Below are 24,225 nucleotides of genomic sequence, written 5' to 3' on the forward strand. Positions count from 1 at the left end.
GAGAGAGAGAGAGAGAAAGTCAGAGACACAGGCAGAGGGAAAAGAAAGCTCCATGCAGGAAGCCCGATGTGGGACTTGATCCTGGGTCTCCAGGATCATGCCCTGAGCCGAAGGCAGGCGCCAAACCACTGAGCCACCCAGGGATTCCCTAGATCACCTTTTATTAAATGATTTACCTCCTGATTGATGTACAGGCAAAAAGTCTCTTTGAATTTTAAAAGAGAGCCTGGTTTACACATGTATGTAAAGTCTGATGCTGGCTTTTAATTTATATCAGCTACATCACAAAATATCATCTTCATTTTAATACAATACAACATATTTCTTTCCGTTGAAGACATTGAGTAGTTCTCACTGTACCTGTGGTCTGTGTAATTATTACAAAAGTTGTCTACAAAACCGTGCAAATATGCAAAAATTGCAAAATACACTCTGACAGCTAATGCTCTGAAAACACTTTATTACACAAATTACATTCAGGTTCTGAAAATAGTGTTCTAACAGTGTAACCATCTAAAAATAAAACATCCCAAAAACACACCAACTGAAGAGGAAAATTTTAAAAAAACAAATTTAAATAGAGACTTTTTTTTCTTTCCCTCGTCGCAATATAATGTTAGTGATTTTAAAAAAATAGAAGGAGATTTAGCAGCTTTGTCCTCACGCAGCACAAAGTTTCTCTTTACTGCCACAGGCTGAGAATGCTGACCAGGAAAGGCACCAAAGACAGACATCAGCAATGAAGTGCTATGGGGAAAATACTGTGTTCAAGCAGAGGAGGTTATTTACATCTACAGAAGAGTCTCGAAAATGTAAATGAGCAAACCTTCCATCAGATTAGTAGTGTGATGGAAGAAGAGGACTGTTTCTCTAGTCTATGTTCATAGAAAGACAATGGCACTGTTATGAACTTTTAAGAAACTCCTCACCTAGAAACAGAAGCCAACTAAATCGAAACAAAGGAAATAAAATGTGTACAGTCCCACATAGACTAGTACAGTTTACAATTAAATACGCAAAACTCTAAACGTGCTAAAGGGAAAGGTATCTGGCATTCTTGGAAATTCTCATCAACCTAAATCAAAGCCCGGTTTTCAGGAGGAAGAAGCTGAGGCTGCAGGCAGGGGTGCTGAGTACTCCTCTTCTGATTCGCTTCCATCATCCTCATCTTTCTCTTGGTCACTTCCCTCTGTGCTAAGGCGGTCAAACCCTTTTCGGCTGTAGCCCTTCCGGCTTGCAAAGAAGTTTCCAAGGTTTAAGCCTCCACTGCCCTTTCCTGAAGAAAGCACACAATGACACAGGACTCAGGTAAAGTTTTGCACAAATGATTCTCTGTCTCCCTGTAAATTCTTAACTGGTAAACAAATTAGAAGTTGTGATGCCAAAGGGTAGATTTAGGGAAAAAAAAAAATAAAAGTGAGAGAGAGAGATACTTCTCCAGAGTCAGCTATGACTCCACACATTTATTTAAATAAATAAGAAAAAAAAAAAAGCTCCCCGGGATTATGTGTTTCTGTAGGATTATTTCAGATTCGCTTTTCAGCTCCTGCTTTTTTTCCAGGCTCTCTGGAACTGGCATCCCTCAAGGGGCTCTTCATTTCAATGACTAGATGAAAAGGTCATCTTCACTATGACAAGTACTGACAGGCCGACCGAGTGGCAGAAAATTTACTGAAGACAAATGAAGCCAGAGAAAAGGCAGGGGAAGAGAATTAGATAATACAGAAAGGCAAAGCAGAAAAAAACCGAAACTGGGAAATCGGCTGCTAGATTGACACTTCGGTTTAGTTTATGGTTTGTATTCTGCTCTTAACGCTGCACCGCACGTGAGGGATTTCATTTTCAGAGAGAAAATAAGAAATATCTCTTTGTTCTGTAAAGGACATGAGCGTGTGTGGGCTTGGAGCCAAATGTGAAGGATTCTGGAGGGCACAGGCATACCTCTAAGTCTTCCGAGCACTCTTCCTGAACTTGCCTCAAGTTTGTGTTCAGAATCTGCTAGAGAAAGATGGCACATTTCAAAACGAGTCCCAATTACCCTCCTCAACCATGGGCTCAACTTTCAGTACAAAATCAGGAATTCAAAAATGATCAAAAACAAGGCCTGGATCTTGTCTGAATGCAGTTCTAAGGAGAAAAGGAGGCAATAGATTCTTGTGATGTATCTGAGGGCCAGAGCTGGGTTTGAGTCCTGCCCGTGTCTCTTACAGGTGGGGCAATCTCAATAATAAGTTGCTTCTCTGAGCCTCATTTAGAGAAAAGAGTGACCAGTGGCAATCCCTACCTATCTTCAAGATTTAGATGGCAGACTGCATGGGATGTGCTGAGAACAGTGCGCCTGGTACATCCGCAGTAAGTGGCCAGTAAGTATCAGTTATCTTTATTAGGACAAAATTAAACTGCCAAAAATTTGAAATCATCTGGAAGCTCTGGTTATTCATCATTTAAGAGTTTTTGTTTTGGATTTTAGTCTTTCTATTAAGAATCAATTGAGAAAGCTTTGGATTCATGTAGATCACTTCTCTTTTGTATAAGACTTGACTGAAGGACCTGAAATGCTGGATATCTTCAGTCATAAAGGTGACCCACATTCTCACCATGGTGCTGCCCATCTCCATGAAGGTCGGACTTTCTTTCTTTATTCGGGAGGCAGAACTCCCAGTGGGCTTTATTTTTTCCCCTTTGCTCTATAGCTCTCTGCACTTTCTGTCTTCCCTTGATGGCTACTCGCCTCAGGGTTATGGTCATGGAAGTGAGGCTTGGGACTCTCCCAGGGCCTCTGACCAGGAGTGGAGGCAGCATCGTGAGAAAAGCTAGCAAGCAGATGAGAGAGGAAAGGTAGGAGAGTCGGTGTGGAGAGAAATAGGCAAGAAGGGAAGGATCTAGGGAGGGCGCCGGAGGGCCAACAAACCAGACTATAAGTTCTATGAGGATATGGGACTGTCCTTAGTTGACCTCTTATCTCCTGTGCCTAGCACAGTGTCTGACGTGGAGCAGACACGAAATAGCTGCACGTGTTGAGTAAATATGGAAGGTCTTTTATGAGGTTGACTAAAAATCCTCATGCAGCGGACAAGAGCAATCCAGAACAAATGCTGAAAATGGGTGAGAGGCTGGTCTACTTTTAGAATCAAATGCATTAGAGAGAACCACATAACACTGCTATTTTCCTAAATTACACATGATTGAATAATGGTAATTTCATACAGTGTGACCTAGGTCTCTGCCTTCCCAACACCTTCCCGTAAACTCGGGGTTCTCTAACGGCGCCACGTCACATGTGCTTAACAACAAACAGGAGAGACTTTTTGACTCCCCAGCCACTCCTCCCAGCGTGGGTGGATTACCAACATTCCTGCTGCCTGCCCTCCCATCTCCCTTCTGCCCCCCCAACCCCCAACCCCATGTGTTCTTGATAACCTGTGTATTTATCACTGCACTTAAACCACCCTCTACTGTTATGTTAATATGTCATCTCTTTCATTATGTGTCACCTATTATGGAAGCTCCATTTATTCATTCAGTCATTTTCCCAACAACTATTTTATCAAATCCCAAGGGCCAGGAACTGTTACTTGTGCTGAGGATACATCAGTAAACAAGCAAACATGAAAGACTCCTGCTTTTTGAAGCTTTCCTCTAACTCCAGGTAGACAATGGCTGTGTTACCTTTTGCCCCTGCTTATTACCACAGTTCCATGCCTATAACAGGGGCTCAAAATTTCTTTTTTGAAGAGTTTACGGTATTTTTTGCAGAGCTTTATCGATTGCAGATCAAAAGCAAACCAGCTAGAAAAATTCCCTTTCACAACTTATTAAATGGAATCCTCTGTTTTATATTTCTGTGTCCTTTTTTGTGTCAGGGCTTTGCCATGGGCACTGAATCCCTGCCATGGCCGCCTTGGCCTGAAACAGAATCAGATGCTATTTCTTGATCAAATGCTGCCTCCCACCCTGGCCCATGGATTCCTTCCCAGACGCAGCTGTGGACTCTTGCCTTAGGACCTGGGGACTCAGCCAAGAGACTGCTCCTGAGAGGTGAGAGTCACGGGTCAGATTATTTCTTCTTTTATGTGAATGTCTTGAAAGGAACTCAGCTCCTGGGTCCTATACAATTATGATTTGATAAAATACTGACTCCATTACTGTACCCTGCCTTGCCTGCTAAAGGAAGGCTGATGGCTTCACAAAAAGTTGTGACTATTTAAACACTACCCAATGATCTATTATAGAAATAGTTGCTTTCCTGAGAAAGTTGAGGTTTAAGACAAGTATCCTCTCCGACTTATGACTTGTATTACTTTATCACCAATGATTGTTCCTCAGAATGATGGGTGGTATTAACTGAGCACATACTATGTGGCAGCTACTGTGATAAATGCTTTATGTTTATTATTTCGTTTAATTCTCACACAACCTTGTGAGTATTTTATGCCCAACTCTATAAATGAGGAAACTGTGTCTTGGGGAGATTAAGTAACTTGCCCAAGGTCATGTAGCTAAGAGCTGAGCCAGGACTAGGAGGGGAAAATATAGCTCCCAAATAACTGACCCAAGTATTTTGACGAGTGAGCTGGTTTCTAACATCAAGGATCTCCTCCTTCCTGACCTAGTTTATACTGCCTACTTATCTATACCGTTTTGTATGGAGATATTAACTGGGCTTATGCCAATTGATAAAAGGCAGTATTAAAGGTTATATTTTTTAATGTAACTATCCAAATTTCTGAGGCTTCATATATCTTTTTCCACTGTGATACTAATTATAGACAATATATGGAACATACACAGTAACACCAAAAAAAGGCAGAGAGCACTTAAAAAAAAAAAAAAAAACACTGAAAAAAATCACGACAAGACTTTGAGGATAATCAGGCCAAACACTCTTTCAAAGGTAGGTTCCAAGTTCAAGGGGCTCATTTTACTTGCCTCCAAAGGCCTTTGATTTTTTCCACCGAATATATAAGGCAATGGCCAGCAGGACAACCACCGGGATAACCAGAAGGGTTGTAATGAGAACAATGGGCACTCCCAAGCCCGGCTCTTTGATCAGTTTCTGTTTCTCTTGCATCTTCTGCAACTCTGTGGAGGCGGGTTTGTTCTCCATTTTGGTTTCAACAACTGCCTCGGATTCTTCAGGGAAAAAAGAGTTCACAATATTCAACTGACTCAACGACTCCAAAACCACCCCACCCACCCCTACCCAGGCAAATCAACAACTGCTCATGAAGAACTTGTTGAGTTTCAGTGCATGTGGGGTTCACATTTCAATATCTGGATCTACCAAGCTACAGTTACTGTTGTGATTAATTATTTCCATCCAGTGGTTTCGTATCTTTACATTGGTTTTCTTGGACTCTGCCCTTTATTCCCTCTTGAGCTATAGTTCTGCAAAAAATATATAGCCTCCTCCTGCATTTTTTTTTTCAAAGTTAAAATACCCAGGCAGCATGGTACAGGGCAAAGGAACTGGTGTGCGTACTGGCATCAAATGAATCTGGGCTAAAATCCCAGTTCTCTTATAGAACTAGCTGTATAACTTTGGGCAAGTTACTTAAATGATCTGGGCCTTAAGAACCTCATCTTTAGAACTGTGATGGTAAAAATAAACATCTCCTTCATAAAATTGTTGAGTGTAAATGTTTATTATACAGAAGGTGCTAAGTATGTTTTGAATATTTAGGTTTTTTTTTTTTAATATTTAGTTTTTGAATCCTGTTAACGTTCAATGGTACATCACATGCATAGTTGCACGCATTAATTCCGGTATTACAAACTGGGAAAAGAACTGCGTTCTTTTCAGGTTCTTTTTATACAGTTCCCAGTAAGCCATTAAGTGTACGTGGATGTGCACTGTATATCATTTTGTTGTTGATGAAAACAGCTTATAGAACAGTTCTCTGATATTGACTGGTATTGGGTAGATATTAGCCCTCAAGTGGCATTTTGCGAACCGAGATAATGAAACCATATAAGCTGCTTCAGGGATCTTAATAACTACAGACTTGAAAATGAAGTTGGGCCTTGAGACATTCTTGCCCTCCAGAAGCACATATGTGTACGTGTACAAAAACCCTAGTGTGCAAAGGCTACAAGTTGCAATCAAATGTTTGCCAAAAGGCTCACAAGGTTTCTAGAACTTCAGTTTCTTGGTGTACTCTCCTGCCCCCTAATACAGAGTGAATCATATGGCCTCAGGGAAACTTTGACCAAATGGCAGGAATAGGTGGTCTAACACAATCAGGAAAATCTCTGGTTAATATGCATGGGCACAGCTTAGTGGCTTGCTGGACATTTCTCCAAGGAAGCATTTCTCAAATTACTTAAGATACTATAAACACAAATTGTGATGCACACAAATGGCAGGTCCCAGCTTTTTGCTTCCATGTTCTGAGCCAGCTTCCTTCGTGGTCTCAGTCATATCTCCTGAGCACTTGTGTTGTTTCAGGCAGTGTGCTCACTTGATCATTACACCAAGCCTATGAGTAGGCACTATTAGTATCACCATTTTACAGATGACCTCATAGTCCTCATTTCCTTCCCTGTACTATGGTTAAGGCCATCATTCCTCTTCTCTGTCCACTGGAGTGGTTCTTCAAACTTCAGGAGAGAAGGAAAGGGATTGGTTGATAGATATAGATGGTTCAAATTTAACCTGTCTACATCTGTTTCCAAGAGGAATGTATGATTCTTACTTTTCCTGCCCACTGTCCTGTCTTTTTCTTCATTACTGTGGAAGAGATATGTAAATTGTTCTGTTTTATTTAAGCTCCTTCTATATTTAAGTAGGAAAATAACAATACATAAGGATAGAATCAAAAATAGACCCAAAAAAACCCACCCAAAAATTAAAAAAAAAATAAAAAAATAGACCAAAGATGTGGATTGGTAGACAAGAACTTGTTGCCATAAGGAAGGATTTGTTTCTATTTGAAGTGACTATAACCGGGGTAATTACACAGCATTTTCTGTCATTTAGTGGGTTTACCTACACCAAAGACAATGGCTGTACCAGCTCGTATCTTGTTTCCTTTATTTTTTTTTTAAATCTTTATTTATTTATGATAGTCACAGAGAGAGAAAAAGAGAGAGGCAGAGACATAGGCAGAGGGAGAAGCAGGCTCCATGCACCGGGAGCCCGACGTGGGACTCGATCCCGGGCCTCCAGGATCGCGCCCTGGGCCAAAGGCAGGCGCCAAACCGCTGCGCCACCCAGGGATCCCCTCTTGTTTCCTTTATAAGGCAGAGCTAGGATTGGGCTCCAGTAAAAGGAAACAAGAACTTGGAAGTAGGTAGCCAACCAACAGAATCAGTTTAGCCTTCAGAGAGTGTGCTGAGAACGAGGTAATCAACTCGCCAAGGTACATACACGCACGGCACTTTAGAAATCCCTGAATTCCATACCCCTTCTGGGACTGTGAGTGTCATCTACTAAAAAAATACGTGAACATTCTCACTTCTGGACCTCACTGAAGTATGCTTAGATTTTAAAAGATACTCTACATTTTAAAGAAACAGGATACAAAATTTAAATTTCTCAGTCTAAAAAAAAGGAATATTGTTGTTCCTTCTGAGGAAACTTTGTAAGTGGAGGAAACAGTTATGATTTAAGACTCTAGGAATTTCATTCAAAAGCATTAATAATTCAGGGACGCCTGGGTGGCTCAATGGTTTAGCACTGCCTTTGGCCCCAGGGTGTGATCCTGGAGACTCAGGATCGAGTCCCACATCGGGCCCCCTGCGTGGAGCCTCCTTCTGTCTCTGCCTCTCTCTCTCTCTCTGTTTCTAATGAATAAATAAATAAAATCTTAAAAAAAAAAAACCCAAAGCATTAATAATTCAAATTCTGCCACTTTTACTCTGAATTCTTTAATTTGGATCATCCCTGATAAAGGAGCGGTGAAGAAGTTCTAACATCGGGTAGAAGCTGGGTCTTCTGGAAGATAGAGGGCACCTCATAGAGTGTTTTCCATCATGTAAGGTGCCAGATGTATTCCATTTAAAACAAAAATGTCTTCAAACAAGCTCATCTGGTATCCCTACAGATACTTGGAAATAAATATAATTAGCACCGATGAGATTTTTCTTTTCTCTTTTCTTTTTCTTCTTCCTTCTTTTCCTTTCCTTTCTTCTTTCTTCCTTCCTTCCCTTTCTTCTTTCTTCCTTCCTTTCCTTTCTTCTTCCTTCCTTTCTTTCTTCTTTTCCTTTCCTTTCCTTCCTCCCTCCCCCCTTCCTTCCTTTCTTTTTAATGCAATGTGCTGCCCCTATAACGTGTTGTTCTCTATAGGGCCTAAGATGCTAACTGTGCTGGAGAGTTTTTCTTTTATTGAGACTGGTTTACCATCACCATCTTTTATTTTGGGGAGGGAGAGTTGAAGGCTATGATTCTGGTGGGACACCAGCATACCTGTTTTGTGCTTAGCGACTTTATTGGAAAATCCCTTTCCTAAGTTTCTTATCACAAATTCTCTTATCCCTGCAACTCCCTGTGAACACAATACTGGTTCCAAAGCGCGGCTCTTACTCATCAGTTATAGGACCATTCACAGTGGGGGCAAGTATCATCAGAGGTTACTCAAAGTTGGAAATTTATAAGGTTGCTAAATCTGGGGTGTTTCTTCTTCTCTTTTGTAAGAAGTGGTGTAAATCAAGCTTCCAGATTTTGATAAAAGACAAACTTTTGGAGATTCAGCATGATTTATATTCCCTTTCTGTAGTAAGAAAATACTCTTTGAAAAAAAGGAAGATTTAAGAGAGTCCTAGGGGTTCAAAGTGGACTAGGAGAGACTTCATTTGCATTTGGCTATTCCTATTAACATGGGACTGTCATGACAAGATATTTCATAACATTTACTATCCTACCACAAGGGTGGGAGGTTTTCTGACCAAATGCAGTCAGTGATGTGCGCTGAGGAAAGAGGAAATGGCCTGGGGAGAGCACTTTTCATCCTTCATTGGCCATTGGCCAGGCAAGAAGAGATCAGTGTGCTTGAGCTGCTCTCAATGAGCCAAGCAGTATAATCTGGATTTTTTTTTTTTTTTTGGTGGGATTTATTTAAACAGAAATGGTCTGAGGCCACTTCGAAATCCCAAAGATTTCAGAATAAACTAGAACCATCCCCAACCTGTATCTCTTGGAAGAATTTATGATAAATGGATTGGTGGTATTCCTTTCTCTTCAGTAGTACAGGAAGAGTGGTTAAGAGCACAGGCTTTGGTGCCAGACAGCTGTGGCTTAACACTTGGCTCAACCACTTTCTATCTTAGTAGTAATTCTGATACTCAATTTCCTCATATGTAAAATGGGGGATAATAGCAATTATCACACGGTTGGTGTAAGGATTTGTTAACTCAGTCATTTTTGTACAGCTCATTGTTTGTGCTCCATAAATGAAAGCCATTACTACTAACAATATCTTTAGAGCAAACAACTCACCAATAGTTCTGTATGTAACAATCATAGAAAAATAAAGGATCAGGAACTCTTCAATAGGGCTGTGGCATGAATGCCACTCAGTAGAGTCACCTGGGTTGAATCTCTACAAATGTCAAACAATTGCTATTTACTTATTGTATAATATTATCTTACCCCTTCCAACCTTGAGCCGGCTATATTCTCTTATCTGCCTACATAAAATCCCTAAACTCCCTCTTGGTTCTTGCTTCTTTGCATCTCTTTCCACCTGCTTTCATGAAAAAGGAAAACAAGTAAGCCTAGGGTTAGGTCTGAATATCTAGGTGAATCATTTGTAAAGTACTAGTAACAGAATCACTTTGCTACTTAAACATTAGGAGCGCCTTTAGTCAGTTCTTGATTTCACATGACCACGTCAAAACCCTGCCAATAGCAGAACATGTACACGTATACACTGGTCCTAAGGAAGGGAGAAAATAATTCGACTGGGATTCCTAATAAAACCAGTGGTTGTTTACTACTAGCTAAATTCCATTTCCCATTCCCAACTGTTCTATACTAGAGCTATACTTACTTGTATATATGCACATACATGCACACGTGTGCGCGCATACACACACACTCTCTCTCTCTCTCTCTCTCTCTCTCTCTCTCCTTATAGGTTGTAAGTGTTCTGAAGTCAGACACAGTTTCATTCCCCCTAAGCCTGTTAGAGTACCTTATCCTTAGATAGCCCTCGGTCTATGCTGGCAGTGAATGGTGCTAAGATTGGAGCTTAGCGAGCAGCTCATCTTTTCAGGCCCCTATCATAGTAACTCACTCATTTAGACTAGAGCCCATTAAGGAAGGCCTTTTCCAATATACTGGAGGGTATTTTTCTGCTTGCCTGACGTTAACGTACTTCTAAAAGTGACTGACGTTTTTTTCTCCCTGAATGTCTTTGGCCCGCTTGTACAGAATCACTTTCTAGCACCTGAAATCGGTGAGTTTGAGCTCATTATTACCACTCCATTTATCAGAGAAAACAGTGGCAACATACAGGTTTAAAGGCTCTGTACACAGTAGAAGTTATGGATAATTTACCAGATTATATTATGTTTTTAGTCTGATCATTTTTTAAGTGAAATCAAGAGCCATGAAAGAATTCAGCACAAATAGCCTTGGGTTTCAGAGTCAGAAGAGACCAACCTTTGATTTCCTGGACCTCGATGCCAGCCTTTTTAACTGATCGATGTTCTATTTCTGTAACATAGCACAGCAAAGGAAAAAGAAAGTCAGAATCTCTGAAAAAAACCTGAAAACTTAATTTTGGCATTACTTCTGCTCAGTAGAAAATATTTCCTTAATTCATCACATGCATTATCATATTACAAAAGAGTTTAAGAGGGGATTCCTGGGTGGCTCAGTGGTTTAGTGCCTGCCTTTGGCCCAGGGCATGATCCTGGAGTCCTGGGATCGAGTCCTGCATCGGGCTCCCGGCATGGAGCCTGCTTCTCCCTCTGCCTGTGTCTCTCTCTCTCTCTCTCTATCATGAATAAATAAATAAAATCTTAAAAAAAAAAAAAAAGAGTTTAAGACAAATCACTAATTAGGTGCCAGGCCCATGAATCCTGGATAAAAATCTCCTAGCAAAAGCTGAAATATTTCTAAACTCTCCCTGTTTAAAATGAGATCTTCCTTCTGGAGTTCATAATAGTTTATTATTCCTGAAATATCAAGTGGTTCTGTTTTCATGTGGACATCTAGACTGATTGCTAAATCTTCCATGTTTGGTCATCAGTCTTCTGGCTGACATAAATAGATTTGACTAGTTAAATACTAGAATGCAAATACTTAAGACATCTGCGTAGCTTCCAATGGCAATCTTGACTGTTCCGAAAGTACTATTTTTGAGATTTATTATTTGGTTTCATTCTGGACTGTACCCAGAGGGTTTTTCTCTTTCAAAGCTGAACACTATGTTGCAGCACTTCTCAACCAAGGGATGTGTCAAAACCACTTGGGAAGCCTTTCCAGAAGACACATATTATTACCCTTCTTCAGTCTATAGATCATGAGTAGGATCTGGCCATGTGTGTTATAAAAGCCCTCTCCAGAGGACTTGGATATACATCTCTGTTGAGTACAGACCACTAGGGTGGTATTAAGATCCTTAGACCAGAATCTTAATGAGTTTAAGCATTATTGCTACCTACAAAATGAAGATGCTGTCTAGATTTCTGAGATCTTTTCTAGCTTGAGAAGTATTTATTCATTTTTTCTTATGCTGAAAAGCCTGGGTTTAGTCTTGAAATTGGGAATTATCCACTCTTCTCCTTACTTTCCTGTCTGCCCATACCCTCTGGTTCCTGTTTGAGGAGACAGGTTGTGAGAAAGCTATACTTGCCAGGGGAATGGGAAGCTATTGCTGAAGTAGAACAGGCCATGCACACCTCTGTGCAATCACCCTTACCTGAGTCCTTACTACAAAATAGCAAAAGTTACTCAAAGGACAATTCTGAAGATTGCAGTTACCAAATTTACTTGGGCTCAAAGATCTGTATGGTATCTGATTAAAGTTTTTGGACCCCCGATTTTACTTTTCTTTGTTATGACTTACATTTTTTTCCCTGTTATAATTGTTATTTATCTTCATCAATTCAAATTCCCTTATTATTTCTCTATCTAAAACTGCCTGTTGCAGCTCCTGATGCCTCACATTTACCATCTTCAATTCCTTTGCTTAACTCCTATCTTCTCCTATGGTTTGGACCCTGCCATATTTTAAGAGCACCTCTGGACTTTGGGTTTTGTGACCTACTAAGCATTTATTACTGTTGAATTTAGAAAGCTTATGTTTTTTAGTATGATAGCAGAGGCTGGGTTAGTATGCTTTTCACGAATTAGAAATAATGTTGGAAATTACAATTAGAAAATCCCCACACTAGCTGGCTTGGTCCCAATAGAGAAGCTCTTCTGTCCCCAGACATACTTTTGAGTTACATGAAATAATAGTTTGGTATTTTGAACAAAGATGAAGTCTAAAGGGAAAACGCAGAGTGCTTCCTGCTTGGGATAATATGTGTCTGACACCAGTACTGGCATGCCTTGATGCTCAGCAGTACTGAGAGCTAAAGAGCCACATGGGGAGTGATACCAATGTGGAAGCCAGTCAGCCCCTCTGCTTTGCCAAAGCCATCATCTCCCTCTGGAACTAAGCGGGAATTAACACTGGCTTTCAATGTAACAGACATTACTCCAGGCATCAAGAATTTCCTGTGGAGTATCTGTGGAAACAAGGGGATAACTGCCAGGAAAAAAAAAAAAATGTTTCTCTCTACTTTTTAAAAATTAATTTAATCCCTGAAATGAAACCAAACAGGTCTTTTAACAACTACGAATTATACTTTGATTTCCCACTCCTATCAATAAAAAGAGAAGGAAATGCAAATATTTTGTCACATGCTTTTAAGCAATAAAACTGAGGGACAGTACAGACAGTAATACTGTGAAAACCATACTTTCGGTCAAGGCAAACTTCCATACGGTGTTGGTGTGAGCATCCCCGACATACACAGTCCCATCTTCAGATGCAGCGATGTCGTGAGGCATGTCAAAGTGCTGCCAAAATAAGAAGCACACATGAGGGTGGTGAGCCTATACCTGAATTCTTCATGAGAGAGCAGAAAAACAAAGCAAAGCACACAATAAGCCTGTTAATCAAACCAAACAAACTATAACTCTGTCACAGCAGCTCTAGGCCAAGAAGAGGTATTCACACATTCACTGGCACCAACTCTAGGGTTCATAATTTGATGTGATGGAAAATGCAAAGGGACCTTCAGCACTGACTTCTAAGTCTTTATTTATTTATTTTAAAAAGATTTTATTTATTTGAGAGAGAGCGCGAACAAGAGAGAGAGCATGAGTGGGGTGAGGGGCACAGGGAGCAGCAGACTCCCTGCTGAGCAGGGAGCCCGCGGCAGGCGCTTGGTCCCAGGACCCCAGGATCATGACCCTGAGCTGAAGGCAGACACTTAACCGACTGAGCCACCCAGGTGCCCCACCTTCAAGTCTTTTAAAAGTGAATGTTTATAAGATTTAGTTTTTCAGTTTTGTATACTGGCGTTTATCTACCTATGTATTTATGTTTTTGCCTTCATGTTTTTTTTTCTTTTAATCACTATCACATTGCCCGTTTTAACCTATGTAAGCAAAAAAGACTCAGTATTACTTTTTGTTATTATTCCCATCAAGCTGTTACGTGTTTCCTGAAAAACTAATTATATATTTCTGATGAGAAGAGTCGGGGCATTCAGACTATTTCTGAAGGGCCCACAAGGAGATGGGCAGCCGTTGTGGGCTTTGGTGACTATGAGGCCCAGGGTCTGCAGCATTTTCAGTCAGCATAAGGAAACAAACTGAGCACCAAGTACTTCCTGGGCTTTCTCACCTACTTCAGATATGCAGTGTTTTGATGTCTTTCTTCATGACATATTTTTTTTAAATTTTTTATTTATTTATGATAGTCACACAGAGAGAGAAAGAGGCAGAGACACAGGCAGAGGGAGAAGCAGGCTCCATGCAGGGAGCCCGACGTGGGATCCGATCCCGGGTCTCCAGGATCGCGCCCTGGGCCAAAGGCAGGCGCCAAACCGCTGCGCCACCCAGGGATCCCTCTTCATGACATATTTCCATTCCCAATCACCACCATCTCAGTCATGAGGACACAAGAGATAAGGGAGCACTTTCTGTGACTTTCTCAAGGTCACCAGACTAGTTCCTGCAAGAGAAGCCTTAAAATGTCATGCTGCTGCCATTTCTTTTCTGGCTACTGAAGCTTTCAAATGTGCCACATGTCCTCCAGTTGGCAGGACATGGATGATTTCTTTCACCTTTGAGGATAGTAGGCCTGAGTATACAGTTCTCAAAAATATGACCAGTGCGTACGAACAGGACCAGATCCCGACTCTGGTCTTGTCAGACCACATCTGCCCACTTCAGTGTGCTTGAGGACAGAGCGCACTAATGAGTCGGGACAGACCACACGCTGTTGGAGATAACTGCGCTACTTTGAAAATCATCAACAGTTTGTCACACTGAGAAGAAAAATGAGACAGCCATGCCAAGGAGGCTCATTCCTTTGTACTTTCAAATGAGCTGCGACAAATGTGCATGAGAAGAACAGAAAGCCAGAAATCAAAATGTTGCCTCGTTGGAATCTCACAAGCCAGTCAATTCAATGTTCATCCTTATTTTGGGTTCAACCAATAGGTGGCAGCAGACTTGCAAATTCTAGGCAGATCCTCCCCTGTACCAAAAACCTGTTCTTAGGAACTGCTTTGTAAAATGGGTGGTTGTAAAGTGCTTCATATTTTCTGATAGGAAACATAGTACAATAGAACAAAGGTAAGGGGCGGAGGAAGTGTGTGAACTACTCTTTGGCTAAGGATTTTCCTTTAAATAAATCGGAGTATGTGGTCAATTCAAGTCTACAGTCACAATAAACCTCTGTCTGTGGTTCTCAAACTGATCCAGGGAGCCAAGGGTTCTGCTGGAAATATTCTGTGGCTGTTAGGGGGCTCCGAGGGAGGACAGTGGATAGGACTTAGGGACCTCTGTTTCTGCTGTAGTCGGAAGCATTCAACTGTAATCTTTCTAATGAACTTTTTTACTGCTTTGTGTCATTTGAAACAGAAAATCACATTGTAAGCTTTAGGATTAAGCTTGAGGATTTCAGAGTTGAATGGATTTAAAGATCTTCCATCCAAGCTTTGTAAACTCTTCTGGGGTTTCTTCTCTCTTCTCTTTCTTCTCCCTGACAAAGTAAAACTGACAAGAATGACGGCATCCCCCTTGGGGCATCTGGTGACCCAGCCCATGGCAACCTGCTCTCAAAATCTTCTATTTTGTCTTAAAAATGCATAAGGGATTTGCGTTCTCTGTAACGTAATTATGTTAGCTTTAACATAATTCTAATTATGTTAGCTTTAACACCAAATAATGTTTAAACTTGACATTAAGTTTTAAAAACAGTTCTCTAAGAAGTTGTACCAAGTTATGCTGTAGTTTATACCAACGTGCAACCTCAGGGGATTAAAAGGTAAGACACATTTTAGGGTCTAAAGACTTGTGTATAAGGTCGAGCTGTGCTATTTACTCTGTAGCTTTGGATACATAATTTTGCTTATGTGAAACTTTGACCTCAAATATTGTCAAATATTATAAATTTTAATCTCCACTGTTAAGGTTGGAGAAGCAACATAAATCTGGGCTCACTGGTTGGAGAAGCAACATAAATCTGGGCTCACTTTTTTTTTTTTTTTTCTTTTCTTTTTGAGATGGAGTGGCAGGGATCATTCCTTTCCAAACAAGCTGCCTTGCAAAAGTAAGAAGGCAAAAAAATGCCAGCCTGCAGGGTGTGCATGCAAGCAGATGTTAGGGACCATAGTCTTTCCTGTGACTATGGGGAGACAAAAGTGGGAAGTGACTATGAATCTTTTGCCCTCATACCTCTGTGATACCATTTGATAGAACCATCCTCCTTATTGTCCTACTGTCTTAGCCTCCCTGCACAGACATAAAAAGGGAGCTCATACATTCAGGTATAAACTTTCCTAAAGAACATAATAGAAAAGGGAGAACTGAAGTGCACACGGAAGTAAGTGGTGGGTGGGCAGGCACAAACAGAGGTGCAGACACAGCATGGAATACTTGACTTTTGTTTTGAAGGAAGAATCTCTTCTTTTGTAGGAGTCGATACACCATGTGATTTCCTTCACCCCAATTAAATCTCTGTGCTGAGAAGGTAACCAAACAGCCGTTCTGAGATTCACAAACGGATTTTAGCTCACTGAGTCAACACAGAAAACATTTCTGCATTTGGCGTAATATCAAGTCTTGTTTATTGAAAGGAAAAGCACATATCACCTTGGAGTTAGACTCCAAGTTTGCTGTACTGACTGACAAATTGTGACTTATTCATCGCTGAGTGCTGAGGGCTAGTGTTCAGGCACAATGCTTTCTGAGGTTTTCATTCATGGCTGTTCATATTTTTATGAGAATAAGGCTCATTTAGAATTTAGCTTCTCGTGTAGCACATCGCTTTGGTTTCTAGATGCATATTTGAATGAAAAGTTAACGTCCTCGTTGACACAGTGTATCACCGTTAAGAGAAAAATCAAGGCAAACAGCATGCCAGGACAAAGCAAAGACCCGAAAGGAAGTTAAGTCTCTCGCTTTATTAATAGGTATGAGGGAGTAAACTTAAAGGGGCACAACAATGAAGATCAGAGAATCAGTAAGGATCTGAAACACTACTGAAGTAAAATATATGTTCTCAATGTGATGAATTTCGTTCAGCAGGGGTACTATGATTAGATACTTGATTCCTCATTGCTTTTTCAGGTGATACAGTGTGAAAAAGTCCTATTTGTTGTGTATGAATAGAAACTCAAAAAAAAAAAAAGGAATTTGTATTGCAATCTTTGGTTCAGATTCAGTTGGGTTCAGTTCAGATCCTCTAACTTTTGCTGAAATTCCATTTGAGGGAGAGGCTGTGCAGGCTACACCTTGACCCAATTCACCGTCATATCCTTAGTGTCTATCTAGCATGGTGCCGGGCACAGAGTAGATACTTAAGAAATCTCTCTAGAATGAATTCTGACAAATCCCAGACTAGCTGTCAGTATTCTAAAGACAGATGTCTCAAATTCTGAGGCATTTTAAAGATTTTTTTTTTTAATTTAGCAGATTTGGTATTTTAAAGAATATTGTAAGAGTCATGAATATGGAGATACAGTTTGTCCCGGGCTTCATTCTAGTTACATTTTGATTCAAGTAAAGCCAATATATCTTTACATGTTTTGAAAAATAACTCTTATTTGCAGCATATTAGCAGGCTGAATTTTCTAAAATGATCTGCCACAAGCACATTTAGGCAGCGTATGCGAACGTTCTCATCACTCTGGCAATCATATTGCACAGAAAGTACACTGAAGAGACAGCGGGCAATGGGCACACCAAACTAGTCAGTGCTTTGTAAAAAGCACTATTAGAATAAGCACCAGTAATCCATTTACGAAGTCAAAACTAGCCTTTAGTCTCTGTCCTAAACCAACCCTTCAGGACTTGAATAAATTCCAGAAAGTGATACTTTCAAGTCTTGTTGCTCAATGCAGTAACAAGCATACAAAAAGCAAACGGGATTTCTGTTGCATCCGAGAGAACTACAAAAGTACAATTTAACATATTGTGGTACCTTCTCTTCTTGGATGTTGGTATTCCAACTCCAGTGAATTTCACCCTGCTCTGGTGTGCAAAGTCTACTAAGAACCTTAGAAATGCAGACACTGTTACTTAGCATCTGAAGAAACTGGTCTAAGAACGGGCAAGGGATTTTATTCTACATAAAACATAGTTACAGGAAGCTCCTACCAACCTAGCTAAGAAAGTTATCACATTTCCTTACAGCTTTAAAAAGTTATCCAAGTACAAATCGAATGCCAAGATTCATATTTTAGTTCATTCCCATGACCACTGATACGTAGGCAATGTGTGTGAATACCTTGCGCACTGGCTTGAAGACATCTATGATTTCCCCACTGGAAAAGTTCATCACAAATCCCTGGACGGGTTCTTGGTCCCCAAAGTAAGGCTTCCCATTCACCGCGAAGAGCAAACCTGTGATGATACATCCAGTTAATCTTTCTATAAAATACGGAGAAGACTGGCCTTCAAATATATGCATGTATATTACACAATTAACTTCAGGTGGTTGGCCTAATCCTTACAATCGAAAACAAAAGTAACAAATAAAACACTAAGCAAATCTATCTTGAGAAATAGGAACGGGGCAAACAGGTTTGATAAGACACAAACCCCCTTATAATAAGAAAACCAGGAGCTGCAAGGCCTTTTCTACCTAAGAAGCCTGTAAAATCAGAAATGCGCAGGTAGTGATATCGATACAGATGATACAGGTTTAGGAACAGATACAGATACAGAGACACATGGATATCACAGACACCCTAGTGAGTCAATCATTGTGGGACAGCAGATTGTTTAAAAAATAAGTGCTATGCTATCGACATGAGGAGAATCAGAGAAAAATACACAAAGGCAGCAAGTGAAGTTACTGTAGAAACAGAATCATCTGATTTCAGATAACTGAAGTTTGAAACTGTGAGATGCATACTTCAGATATTCAAAGACCTATTTTTTCCTAATTAAAAAAAATCAGACCATTAATATTGATTCTGTGAATAGTTTTTGTAGCAAAATTTTATTTCTTAATATAGTAGTGCTTATACAAAATAATAGAAACTGTGATGTGTGGGGTTAAATAAACACTTCGGATGATTGAACATTATGTCTTAAAGACTTAAAACACAATAAAATAAACATCACACTGAACTGCCATCGAAGATCTTTTAATTTTTCTCTTCAGTATTTCAAGAAAAGGTTCTTTAGCATAACATACTAAGAAAAGAAAAATCAGCATTGTCTGCATCAATTACTATTGTGCAAGATTGTAGAGAGAAGCCCAATTGTGTAATACACTTTGTCTTTGCTTAGATTCTGTTTTTAACCAGATTTTCTCTCATCTTCTCTCTTAATGTTTTTCTCCTCATATTTATTTTTATTCACTTATGAACTTGACCACCCTCTTTATTAAATGAATGGTCTTGGGATCCCTGGGTGGCGCCGCGGTTTGGCGCCTGCCTTTGGCCCAGGGCGCGATCCTGGAGACCCAGGATCGAATCCCACGTCGGGCTCCCGGTGCATGGAGCCTGCTTCTCCCTCTGCCTGTGTCTCTGCCTCTCTCTCTGTGTGTGACTATCATAAATAAATAAAAATTAAAAAAAATAAAAAAATAAAATAAATGAATGGTCTTGACAAGCTTATTCTGTAAGTATGAAGTAAAAACCAACAAGAGAATTTCTTTCTCACTGACATTAATGAGAGTCTTTCATTACTTTATAACCTATTCCTTGTGGAAGCCAAACTTGCTCCTTATCTGGTCACCTGAGTCCTTTAAATTCCACTTCCTAAATATCCTGGGGGCTGCTTAGGAAGATTGCAGGCATATGCAACCTTAATAGTATGAGAAACGTAAATATAATAGTGATGACTACAGATAGCCTATGCTCTTTAATAGAGGTGCACTTATATCTATGAAATATATTGTAAAAATTATATGTGCATTTTAGAAATATATTTTCGGTTGTTCAAGTATTCGTGATTTAAAGAAAACTCTTATGCAAGTTATTTTGTAATATGAATCAACTGGAGCCTATAAGTTTATATCATTTTTCTGATTTTCTTCAAATCAAGAAAATCTATTTTGAAAAGGAGAAAAAAATTCCGGGTTTTATTGGTCATTCCTCTTGGCATTTAAATACAAGCTTCATTTACTTTCCATATTTACCTTAAAAAAAAAAAAAAAAAAGAAACTTGGCCACCGCTTTTGAAAAAAATGTGAAGCAGAAGGATTTTGAATGCTGATTTTTTTTCACAGATACACCATCTGTGGATGATGTGTGAAGACATAATATGAATCATTTAATAACTAGAGCAAATGATCATAATTAAGGAAAAGTGAAAATCAATGTTTGGGAACAATTCTTGAATTTATTACAAACAGTTAAGTTTGAGTTCTTTCCCATTCCCATTTAAAGAACGGGGTCTCATGAGTTGAAAATGATTTACAAGGCACTAACAGTTTTAAAATAATTAAGATCTGATATGCATCAGATAAGGCATCTGATAAGGCATCTTCTATCTCTTAGAAAAAAATTCATTAAATGAGCATATATACACAAATAATAAGACAAATAATTTTTAGGGACAGAGTAGTGTAACATGGCAAAACACAAAAAATAAAGATGAAGTACCTGGTATATATGAAATTGCAAATACATTTCTTCCAAATGAGGCATGCTTAATCTCTCGCACAAATTCTTTGGTGTCAGTTTTAAAACACTGGATTCGACCATTTTCCCTGTCCGCTACGCATAATTGGCCCAGGTGAGGCACAAGAGCCAAGCTGTGAGGAACGCTGAACTGGCCTGGTTTAGGATTGCTTCTAGAAGACTCTACAGAACAAAGAAAAACCTCAGATATACAATTTGTAAAATCACCCAGTTTGACTTTAAGGTTTTCTAATTTTCTAAATTCACAGTAGTAAAACCTTGAAATGTCTGGAACCAGGGGGGAAAATAAGGTGAAGCAGTTTATAAGTTTATTCCATAGTATCTCTTACCCACAAACACATTATGGACTTTCTCCCTATTTGGACAACACTTTTGGGTTGAAGCATTCATTTTTCTTCTTGCAAGACTGTGTGTGGGTGTGGGTGTGTATAAGAAAATCGCCAACTGGATGTATACAGAGGCCCTGCTTTTCCCACTGCAGGGGACAGTAGTACAGTTATATCCTCAAGAATGTGAGGGGTGGCCGTCCTTAGTTCTTAGTATAACTGGCGAAGAATAACAATCAGAGATCAAGAGTCTTATTGAGTTACCTTCTCCCCACTGTGTGATGAAGTTTCCAGTTGGTGAAAACTGCACAATCCGACTGTTGCAGTAACCGTCTGAGACATAGATGGTTCCAGTGTCTGGATCCACCGCCACATCAGTGGGTTGACAAAAGTGATTCTGGTCACTGCCTGGTTGCATGCTCCTTCCCAGGGTTAACAGTGGGCCCCCTTTACTGTTTGGATCCAGTTTGAACACCTTTTTTACAAGGAACAAAAATCTTAACCAATTTGCATGGTTATTACAGGTACACACTGACTGGCTTAGACTACTTTCACAGGCGAGTAGAGTGTAAGCTTTCAGGGGATTTATTTAGAAGAAGATACTTCGGAGAACTGGATGGGACTCGGAAAATCATCACTTGGTCTGGTTCCTTCATTCTTTAAGTGAGGCTCTTAGAGCAGAAGTGATCTGCTCAAGGTCATCCAGGTAATTCATGGCAAATGGAACCAGCACTTGGAGGTCTCGCTCTACCCACCTCACACTTCCTTTTTTTTTTTGTCTCTCCTTGGCTAACAGTACAATGCTCTCCAGCTAATACAGGAGCAATTAATGTTCACTGAGATAATGTCTGAAGACCAGTGTAGTTACGCCCTTTCAGTTCCAGGGTTTTTCCCTAGTTTTCATACTCCTTTGCCACCTATTCATAAAATGGATATTAAAGCTCATCTTTTGAGAGGAAGACCTTCTGGCTATTCTGTGGTGGAAACATAACCTCCTTTAAAAACAACAAAAATGTGATGTTTTATATATAGACGTGCATGTACCTGAAGATCTTGCCTGGATTTATAGGAGATTAAGGTGGTTTAGGGAAAAACAACAACAACAACATCCAACACAAGGGATAAAACAGAACTAAGACCTGGGGACACAGAAAAGCAAAGAGAGGGAAGCCTCACATCTGGCCCAAAGCCTCCTGCCAGCCCCACACAGCAGGGTGACTTGATTCTTTACATATTAGCTTCTTCCAGCCCTGAGTTCTAAAAGAAACATTCAGATGTGGCAGTTCCATTTTCTCGTTATCCACTTACTGGGCGACAGAAAAAGGCCCAGACAGCTCCAGAGCGTTTCAAAAGCATAACTCCATTAACTTCTATTTGAATAGCTGCCAAATGGAAGATTACCTGATGCAGAGCCACATCTGTGACCCAGTAGTTTCCATCTTTATCTACACTCAAGCCATGGGGCAAATAAAACCTGAAAAATAAAAACCATTGTCTTAATTATATAATTACTCCCTAAGTATACACGAGAGGAATTTTTTTGCTAATTAATCTATAAAGGTAACGTAAATTTATGAATTGATAAATGTGTACCCACCTTACTAAAGACCAATATAACCAATATAAAATAAATGAAAATACCTGTTATAATAGAAACAGCCCTTGACACGTCTCAGGTGGTATTTATTTAATCTTTGAGAAATCTATAAATGAAGCCTACAATTACAAAGAGTCATTACAAAACATGGTGTGTGTGTGTGTTTGTGTGTGTGTGTGTATTTTTAAAGATTTTATTTATTCATGAGAGAAATACACACAGAGAGGCAGAAACATAGGCAGAGGAAGAAGCAGGCTCCCTGTGGGAGCCTGATGGGGGACTGGATCCCAGGACTCTGGGATCATGACCTGAGCCGAAGGCAGATGCTCAACCCCTGAGCCACCCAGGCGTCCCCAAGGTATGGTATATTAACAACACAAATAACATCAATTTCAAAATGAGTTCAAAAATCATATAAACATTTTTAGAAATGTGTATAAAGCAAATTGTCTAGAAAAATATAAATGGGTTTATATAGTTTGAATAGCTTCAACATACTTCAAGGTAACGTAATGCTGTATTAATATAAAATATTAAATTATTAATATTAAAGACAATAAAACCCAAAGGAAACACCTTCCAGCAGACATGCTCATCTAAGCAGAGTGGTGTGTTGAATAATCATTAGAGAAGGTTAATCTATTTAACAAATTAATTGGGATGATCTGAGTACGAGAATTAACTGTAAACTCACAGGCTTAAGGAACTTAGAATTAACAAACACATGGGCAAGATCTTCATGTGGTTGTGATCAAGTGACATCTGACAATCCACAAGCTGTCTGTCTTCTAGCCTTAACCATGGCGTTGACACCGCAGATTTTTTTCCGCATGAGCCAAGACTGGAACACACTGATCTTGACTAATTAACTGAACTAGATTCTGTGTGTTGGTGACTGGATGCGAGGGTTATGATTTGCTTTCAGCAGACACCCCACCGCTGGGCAGGTTCATTTGGCAGCAGTTGCTCTCCCTTCCTCTGATTCCTTTCTGGAAAGAGAATGCTTCTGATTCATGGGTAAAGCCCCAAGACAGGCTCAGACACACTAAGTGGTAGAGCTCCTATTAGGATTTGGCCCCTGACTCGCCATCCTAGAATCCTATTAAAAAATCTAATTATTATCATCTTCATATGCAGCCGTGCTCAGAGTGGATGACTCCCTGGCTTTTCCTCTGCCTAAGCAGATGGAGCAGGGGATAGTTCCTGAAGCAGCCAGGTTAAAATGGTTGAGGACACTCTGTAAGCAGGTGCCCCATTCAGTGACCATGAATATCAGCCAATATATATATATATTTTTTGGTTGCCAAATGTCATCTAGGAATAAGACCAAATAGTAAGTCTTTCAAAGCCAAATTACCTATGCATGCTAAGGAAAGCTAGAAATAACATTTGTTTAGTTTTCACTTTGAGATCAGAAGAAAGAAGACTTTTTTCTTAATGTCGATTACTTGATGATTTTGGTTATGTCACTTTTATGCTGAAAAAATTTTTTGAATCTTCAGATCTAAGCTGACCAGCAACTCACTTCATTAGCTATGAGTATCTATGGTGCTATGAAGTTTGAGCACATATTTGAATCACCTGGGGGAGGTTTAAAAGTACTAATTTGATGCCTGGGCCCCATCCCAGACCAAATCTCAATCTAGTTTTCTTTTTAAGCTTTCCAGGTGATTCTAATTTCATTTGGGTTTAGAACCATCTATTTAGAAAATGAAAGATGGGAGGGCCCAATCAGTCTCTTGTTTTTCCACCAGCACTGTAGGATACACCCTTTCCAAAACCAGAACCAATGCTACATATTAACAAAATGCATGTAGCACAAGCCTTAATAACAACATAAGTAATTTCACTCACAGATTTTTTCCACTGGACTGAAGTACTGCAGCATTATTTGGATCTATGACAAGGATAGTGTCTTCTTCAATGGGCCCAAGTCCTCTTTGCTGGTAAACAAACATGCTATCAAAAGAGCTT

General features: G+C 39.8%; 1 protein-coding gene and 1 long non-coding RNA gene across 14 annotated transcripts in view; one reads left to right on the plus strand and one right to left on the minus strand.

The window, feature by feature from the left end:
• Nucleotides 1–440: 440 nt before the first annotated feature.
• PAM (peptidylglycine alpha-amidating monooxygenase) overlaps nucleotides 441–24,225 on the minus strand; it is a 229,328-nt gene continuing 205,543 nt past the window's right edge. For 3 of the 13 annotated variants that reach the window (XM_072789317.1, XM_072789290.1, XM_072789272.1), the window contains 10 exons: nucleotides 24,106–24,222; nucleotides 22,056–22,128; nucleotides 20,919–21,129; nucleotides 20,290–20,490; nucleotides 17,961–18,076; nucleotides 12,916–13,015; nucleotides 10,604–10,657; nucleotides 4,930–5,133; nucleotides 1,942–1,998; nucleotides 441–1,276 (listed from right to left, as the gene is read on the minus strand). In XM_072789317.1, coding sequence (XP_072645418.1) covers nucleotides 1,095–1,276; nucleotides 1,942–1,998; nucleotides 4,930–5,133; nucleotides 10,604–10,657; nucleotides 12,916–13,015; nucleotides 17,961–18,076; nucleotides 20,290–20,490; nucleotides 20,919–21,129; nucleotides 22,056–22,128; nucleotides 24,106–24,222 — 1,315 coding nt within the window. In that variant the 3' untranslated portion in view covers nucleotides 441–1,094. The remainder of the gene's footprint in view (nucleotides 1,277–1,941; nucleotides 1,999–4,929; nucleotides 5,134–10,603; nucleotides 10,658–12,915; nucleotides 13,016–17,960; nucleotides 18,077–20,289; nucleotides 20,491–20,918; nucleotides 21,130–22,055; nucleotides 22,129–24,105; nucleotides 24,223–24,225) is intronic. The other 10 variants (XM_072789275.1, XM_072789267.1, XM_072789308.1 and 7 more) reach the window with 5 other exon arrangements.
• LOC140612235 (uncharacterized) lies at nucleotides 1,400–5,591 on the plus strand. Its single transcript, XR_012013529.1, has 2 exons — nucleotides 1,400–2,363; nucleotides 3,864–5,591. It is a non-coding gene; the product is annotated as an uncharacterized lncRNA (long non-coding RNA).

This window comes from Canis lupus, chromosome 2 (assembly GCF_048164855.1).
Source record: "Canis lupus baileyi chromosome 2, mCanLup2.hap1, whole genome shotgun sequence".
In the NCBI taxonomy this organism is placed as follows: Eukaryota; Metazoa; Chordata; class Mammalia; order Carnivora; family Canidae; genus Canis; species Canis lupus.